The sequence below is a fragment of the Gavialis gangeticus genome, unplaced genomic scaffold (assembly GCF_001723915.1).
Source record: "Gavialis gangeticus isolate Ggan-Ray unplaced genomic scaffold, GavGan_comp1, whole genome shotgun sequence".
Lineage (NCBI taxonomy): Eukaryota > Metazoa > Chordata > Crocodylia > Gavialidae > Gavialis > Gavialis gangeticus.
In genome coordinates this window covers 18,521,720-18,529,230 of record NW_017729009.1, presented here as the reverse complement: position 1 = coordinate 18,529,230, position 7,511 = coordinate 18,521,720, and the positions used below count along the sequence as shown (strand labels likewise).

The 7,511-nt window shown below is 44.0% G+C and overlaps 1 protein-coding gene across 4 annotated transcripts in view; it reads right to left on the bottom strand.

Moving 5' to 3' along the window:
- The window catches only part of LOC109292638 (piezo-type mechanosensitive ion channel component 2-like), a 64,919-nt gene that overhangs the window by 10,373 nt on the left and 47,035 nt on the right, over positions 1-7,511 (bottom strand). For all 4 annotated transcript variants that reach the window (XM_019510178.1, XM_019510177.1, XM_019510179.1 and 1 more), the window contains exons 41-45: positions 6,483-6,609; positions 6,143-6,290; positions 4,387-4,601; positions 3,535-3,693; positions 1,829-1,976 (exon numbers count right to left, since the gene is read on the bottom strand). In XM_019510178.1, the coding sequence (XP_019365723.1) occupies positions 1,829-1,976; positions 3,535-3,693; positions 4,387-4,601; positions 6,143-6,290; positions 6,483-6,609 (797 nt within the window). The remainder of the gene's footprint in view (positions 1-1,828; positions 1,977-3,534; positions 3,694-4,386; positions 4,602-6,142; positions 6,291-6,482; positions 6,610-7,511) is intronic.

Below are 7,511 nucleotides of genomic sequence, written 5' to 3'. Positions count from 1 at the left end.
AGGACATGACATATTTCACAATCACTTTCTTCTTCTGCCCTACAGGTTGAGGGTATCTCTGCAAAGAAAGAAATATAATTAATTGGTTATGGTGTAATTGTAACTGCAAGAAAATTAGGACAGCACAGGGAAGGGGGAGGAGAAGGAAGCTGGCAAACATCTGAGAACATTTGGAAAGCAACCTGGTGGTTTTGCATGTACCTTTGGCAGCCATGTGTGGTGGGGTGACAACTGGGGTGAAGCTTCTGCTGGAGTGAAGCCTTAAAAAGCCAAAAAATACTAAGAAATAGCACAGTACCTAAAGAGAGGAGGTTCTGGACTGTAGCAGCTGAAGACTTGGTAGGAAAGAGATCTCTCAGCTCTTCCTAATGAAATAATGGCCCACAAAGACAACCCTGCATTGGCCAGAATGATAACCTATAACCTAGCAATTCTCTTCCATCTTCACCTTGTGTGATTTTGATGTAGGCATTCATCTGCAGCATTAAATATTTGTTCTTAACCATCAGTTAGTAATGCTTTTAATGGAGTCTTTTTTTTTTTTTTTAAAGATCAGGCCAACAAGTAATTTATAGATTTCTCTGCAAGTAAGTACAAGAGTAGCTTCCTATAACACAGGAGCCCCACAAGTCTTGGCCTCAGACTCAGTGCTGCTACAAAACTGATGCTGCGAGTAGTTTCCACACTTGAGAGGAAACCAAATTCCCACTTGCGGTGTCTGTGAGCTAAATCCAGAAGGGTACTTGGGTATGCTGTCACCTAGGTGCCTAGATCCAATACTTAAGTGCCATAGCGATCCTTCAAACTCTTGCTCAGCTGCTGCCTAATAATCCCATACTTGCTTCAAATTCCAAGACCTCTCTATTTGGGCTGGCAAGCGTTTGCACTCACCTACATCTTGATGCCATTTCAGCCAAACACCACCTAAGCCCCAATGGGATTCTCAAATCAGCCATTCCCACACCAGTTTCACCTAGGGGTATTCTCAGAGCACACTGGGCCTTGCTGGGGATGATGCTTTGTGGCATGTCATTGCACCCAAAAGCGTGCTGGTGAGGGGATCTTGTTTTCAGCTCTCCACCCTGCTTTATTCGGAGCAGGGGATTGAATTAGCATCTTCCTCCTTCTAGGCAAGTGTCCTAGTCCCTGGACATCTCGGTTAGCACCAGGCAGCATTTTTATTCTTGAATGATCTGCCCCAAACAACCTAACTGCAGGACAATGTTCCTAGCTGAGAATCCCAGGCAGAGAAAAGTGCCGAACTCCTGGAAGCATGGAGTTCGGCACCTAAGAAGTCTCTCTGAGGAGCAGGGTGGCACTTCCCGCTGGCTGGGTTAGGCAGGCAGCTCCTTACCCAGCTTGTAGTTTCTGGGGATCCAGTGCCTAAAGGCCTGATTCTCCCTTTTTAGGAGGTGCACCTCCACATTGCTTCTGTATGCATTGTATGCTTCCGGCCCTAACTTGCAGCTGAAGTTTCCACTAGGTGGCAGGACATGGAAGAGTTAGGCATTGCAAGTTAGTTCTATAACGGCTAGAGACTGAAGAGGCTGCAGTCTTTGAGTTGGAGCCCAAATCCCCTCTCCCAGCCAGGCCCCATAGATGGGTGATAATTGCTACTGCCGCATTTGACTACACAGCAGCTCACTAAACAGCTGTTACTTGCAGTGCCACTGTGCAGGGAAGGGTCTGCTCAAGTGCAAAACTCTCCCCCTCTCTCTCCACAAGTGTGAAGGGAGCAAATGTCTTCCCCCAGAGCCAGCACAGGCCTCAGACATGTCTGCTTGCGAGCCCTTCACCAAGAAGGGACTGCACAAATGGAACCACTCACCTTCTCAGACTCACGCAAGCATTTCATAATGAAAATATTTGCATACAAATCCTCCACGCATATCCAATTGGAAAGGCTGAGCGTGGTGTCTGTCCAAACCCAGTCCATGATCGCTCTCAGCTCTATCAGGAAAGGCACCATTCGGAACCTACCGGTTAAACCAAGAAAGAACGTTAGCCACCTTTTGGACGGATGCCCGTACAAATAACAGGGGCTGAAGTCCTAGCAGACAACTTACTGAAACTGGAAAAATCACCCTTGGCTTCAGTGAACTTTGCCTTTATCTTTCCATGAAAAACTGTTTCCTTTCCAATGCAGATGTGTAGCTCTATGTTCTGAGGAAGCAGAGGGTGCCTGGTGATTGCAGCAAGAAGCCCTCCTGCTTCCAGGCAGTTAGTGGTTAGTTCCTGCCTGATGCAAAGAAAAAACATCTCTCCCTGGGCAGATTCTTCCATGACTGTCTATTAGGAGCAACCCAAGTCATCTGCTACTCGCCTCATCCAGAGGCAGGACACTGGGCTGGATGACACATTCAGCTGATCCCATCTGGCAAGTCCTATGGTCCCAGTTGCCCAACTAGGAAGACTTCCAGTTTGGAAGCCAACTGTTACAGATCAAACTACCAATGGGTCTTCAGCCTCCTCCTGTCTGTGTGTGAAAGTGCCTGTGTGAGTACTTCTTGGGTGCTGGTATCCATGCCAAACACTATCCTTGTAACTAATCATGCTTATTATAGAGGTACCTAGCAGCCATGTAGAACTGGGGCCGTTGTGCGGTGCTGTAGAAACTCAGACTGCAACCAGCAGTCCCTGACACAAAATGCAGGATTTACTTACAGATCATTTACTGATCCAAGTGGGCACACATGTGCAAATTTTGTTACCTTGGTGCACAAATGACTGTTTCTGTCAGCTGAGTTGACAGATAGAAATGCTCAAAAAATATCAGTGCCATTCAGCCTGCACAGGAGGGACTCCAAGTTTGCAAGAAACAATGTAAAAAAAAGCAGTGAGTACATAAAATTCATCCTAAACATTGCCAAACTGGCCAATGGCTTTTTAATATCACTACCACAAGACTGCGTTTCAACATATTTCCTGTCTGGAACCATTCCAGTGGCAATTCCAGGAGAGAAATATATTTAGTCTGTATTTACTTAGTCTATTTAACTTTCTTTTGGTGTCTTTGGCTCATCTCACAACCATGCTATTTTAGGATGATTGATACAGTATTTACATTAAATTCTGCTAATATTTCCTTGCCTCTTGAAACTGGATTATAGTATTTATGTCCCCATGACCAATGTTGGAAGCATAAGCAGCTATTCCAGGCAATCAGGGAGGATCTATCAGAGGGGAGACTGCCAGGAAGTGAGATGACTCGTCTGAAATGTTCCTTGAGGGATTATGTCGGATAGTAACAATCAGAGAAGGGCAGCTGCAGCAATAATTAACGTAGGTTGTTTTCAAAAGTGAAACAATGGGGTTTACACTGTACTCTTGTTTCCTTCAAACTCTAAACTTGGGGCTTGAGCTTAACTTCTGACAGGCTTCCCATAAACTACACATGCCCTGAAAAAAGAAGTTAGCATGTGCAGACTAAATGCTGGTTCAGTAAGGATTGTGCCACTGACTTTAATATGAGTTGGACTTGATCCACAATATTTTGTCTCTGTTGCCAAAGGGGAATATCACCTCCATGCTTACCCCTGAAAGAGGAAGAGGTTTATGCAGTTGTAGCTCTTGGTTAGAAAGTTGCCTAGGACGTGCTTGGGATATCCACATTTGATCTGATATGCTGACAGGCCAAAGTAAATACACTTGACTAAGTACCAAAGCTGGGCCACGTGGTTTTTGTTAAACCTCCTGCAAGTGAACAGAACACAAATTTCATTGCACTTTGTACGTGGCACTTTCTACATCGTTATTTTAACTTTCTGGTTACAGTGACCCCCTCGGACTGGATTTGAACTTGGCAAACATGAGATTCCAAGCAAGTTCTACAAAACCGTTTCTTTCCCCGGTCTGTTAATAGTAAAGGCCCATCTCTGAAGGGAGTGTAGTTACCAAGTCAGCCACTTCAAAGTAGGTTACCTCCAAAGTTGGGAAACTGCTTCTGCCCGCCCAGGCTTTCCCTTGCCATACCAAAAGTCTGCCAATGTCTCCCTTTCCAAGGACAGCAGCAGTCTCATTTTCAGTCACTTGTTGAGCATGCAGATGAAATGTGTATCTGGTCATTTGCACAATCAAAATAGCCATACAACTGGAGGGTACAATCTGCACACAGAATTGCACTTTAGTGTTTTCTTTGGCCAAAGTGAACTACGTTCTCTTTATCAGGACTGCTGCAGAAAATGAAGTTGTCTACATCTGTTCACTACTGATTTCCAAGTCCACCCACCTTAGCTTAAGTGCCAAGAACATAAATTTAGCACCTGCTGAGAGTGCACAGAAATGTCAGACTTCAAAGCCATCATTGCTGTTGTTTGTTTTCTCACTGAACGCAATGACTGATCATAAGGGAGAAATATTTTCATATGATGCAGGATACGGTTGTACCTGTCAGTAACTCCTGGCAGGATGAAGAACATCCAAAAGTGAATGCCAAAGACGAGGACAACCTGGAACACACATTTCCCATACATGGTTCTCCTCAAGTAAATGGCCCGGTCCGCTATCATCATGCCAAACTGGAGCAGGAGCATCACCAGAAAGGCTTGAGGGACCTGGTCTTCTGACAGTGATTCGGTTATGTCAGCAGCTGCCGAGTATTTCTGCAATTAACCGTAAGGATTATTGTAACAACCAGACAGTGCTAAACTAATAAGGCTCAGGGCTCACTCAGTGTTTTTATATATCCGCTAGAGCAGGGGGAAAATCTGCACTCATGGGCATGATCCCTAATCATGCAAGTAGGCCACTGGAAGCAAAGGGTTTGTATCTGTCAATAAGGCCGGATGTGGTATCAGGTTTTGAAAGATGAGATTCTTCTCCCTCTGCCTATAAGCAAATCCCCACTTTGGAAGGATCACATAGAAAATCATCTTGGAGGCACACATTGCACAAGGTTACAGGTGCCTCAGAGGATCCTGAAGAACAGATATTTTTAAACCTTTTTTTTTTGTTGTTTTTGTTTTTGTTTTTTTTTTATAGAATTCAAGCCAATATAAAAGCATCAGCCCAGACTCAACTCTGCTTGGGGTTTTCCCATTTTCCCCTATTCATTATTACTAAGAATGTTTTGCATGAAGCCTGGATCTTTCCCTCTTAACAGCTTCAGCTGTTATTACTGATGCTAATTCCCCTGCTTGCAATCAAAATCACTGTCTCTGACACAGAGCAGTTCCTTCCAAACAGATGGAGGAAACCCGAACAAATCCTAAAACTCATGTGTGAATCTGAGGCTTGAATACTGACTGAAATCCCTGGGTCTGTGGCTTAAAACTGAAGATCTCAGCAGGCAAATAACAATGCGGAGCATAGAGCAAAAATGGGGCTGTGCTTCAGCTCCATGAGCCTGTATCACTCTGGGGCCTAGTCACAAGTTCTACACTTATATGCTTTCTGGATCTCAGACAGGCTCCTTGTTCAATAAGGACACAATCCTGAGTGTGTCTCAGGATAGTGAGTGCCATCAGCTCTCACTGACATATACAGGGGTAAGATGCTGATCACTTTGAAGGAGATTGACCCCTTCTGTTGTGATGGGTTGTCATCTCTGATCTTTGCATTGAAGAAATCTTCTCTCCTCACTTTATAAAAGCAAAGCAATGGCTAGAGAAAGGGGGGAAATGAAACAAGCAATGAATGCATGAAAAATGAATTCCCTGCAAAGCAATGGCGGCCCTATAGCTGTGTTCCAGTCTCATTATCTACTCCTACACTGCCTCTTTCTCCATTGTCCCTACTGGTGACTGTTATCTGTCTAAGTTAGCCTGTCTTGCCTTTGTGAATAGTCCCTTTGGAGACTCCTTGCTCAATTTTAAGGATGAATCAAGAAACAAATACACCAAGAAAGAGCAGCTGTAAGTCAAGGGAAATGCTGATGGTTTCCCTGGTGGTGAAGAGAGGAGTCTACTGCAGTGAGTACAAAGCCTGTTCTGTCTTTAGGCATCTACACACATTGTGGTTCTCCCTAACTCTTAATTCCCAAACTTACACAGACAGGTCCTCTAAAGTTTCCTGGAGTATCGAATTATGGAAGGACCCTGCCGACTAGTTACCACAGTCCTCAAGGAAAAAAATCAAAACCATTTTCCTTTGCAGTCTGTTTTAAGAAAATAAGAAAGGAAAGAAGAAGTGCATTTGTGCTTACGCCAAAAGCCCCGTATCCAAAGATAATGATTATAAAATTGATTGTATCAACAAGGAACATCAGTGCATAAACATCGCGGACAGGGCTGTATTCTGGGTGAATAATGTTGTAGAAGAACTGCCTGATAGGCCGATAGATTTGTAGGGCACTAGGAGTAAAGCATAATATACATAATTTTAGTGAGTAATTACTACAAAGCTTTTTAAAAATAATTATATCAATATAGCCACCTCGCATCTTAAACAGAAGATCTATAAAAACTGGAATCAGCAGAACTCTGTTGAAATTAAATGCAACATTTCATTTTATTAATAGATACTACCAATAATTTTCCAGTTACGTTTTAATTGCCAGTTTCTTCATCTTCACCAAGTGTTGTTTCAGGTTCTTCTTGGCAAGTTTTTTGTTCCTGCTAGGCTTCTTTCTGAAAAGATTCCATCTCTTCCAGGCTTCCTTTTGAGGCTTGCCTACCGAGAGGAAGACGAATCAAGAACCATTAGTTTCATAATGACATTAGTATTCCTTTGCCAAAAAGGTTAACAATTCTTGTTCATTTTATTTGTTCCAAAAAGGCACTAATTCAGCCCTAAGGGTTCCCTTACAGGATGCTACTAAAACAAAGATCCCCTATGTATACAGTTTTGGGGCCCATAATACACAATATTCAGTAGGAATTATTTGGAATTTCTGCACCCAAGTGATGGGTGCATCAGAAAAAGATAGACAGTGGGCACATATACACAAGACAATGGCTGCGCGGTAGCTGAATATTACTGTGCAGTAGCACATCACAGCACTAACAGTGCTAATGCGCTACTGCGCAGTACTATTGGGTTACTGCGCAGCAGCATCACTTAAACATTTGCCACCTCTACTGCACAGTAACTGATTACTGTGCATTTATTTAGTACTTGCTTATACAAGTACTTGCAGTAACCACTGAGCAGTAGCGTCTCATGTAGATGTGCCCAGTATGGGTGAGAATAGAGACTCCAACCACTGAAGGCCCAGCTTCTCTGCTTGTAGGTATATTCAGAGAAAGATGAACAACTGGGTAAGCTTTTTCAGAGAATTATTCTGGCACATGTCCATGAGGGGCCAACAGGGGAGATTATGCTATGGGGCAACCAACACGGGTTCATTAGCGGCAGGTCCTGTCAGACCAACCTGGTGGCCTTCTACCACCAGGTCACCAAATCCTTAGATGCAGGGGTAGCAGTGGACCTAGTCTTCCTGGACTTTCGGAAGGCCTTCAACACTGACTCTCACCCCATTCTCATTAAGAAACTGGGGGACTGTGGTGTCGACACCCACACAGTCAAATGGGTTGCCAACTGGCTGGAGGGCTGCACCCAGAGAGTGGTGGTGG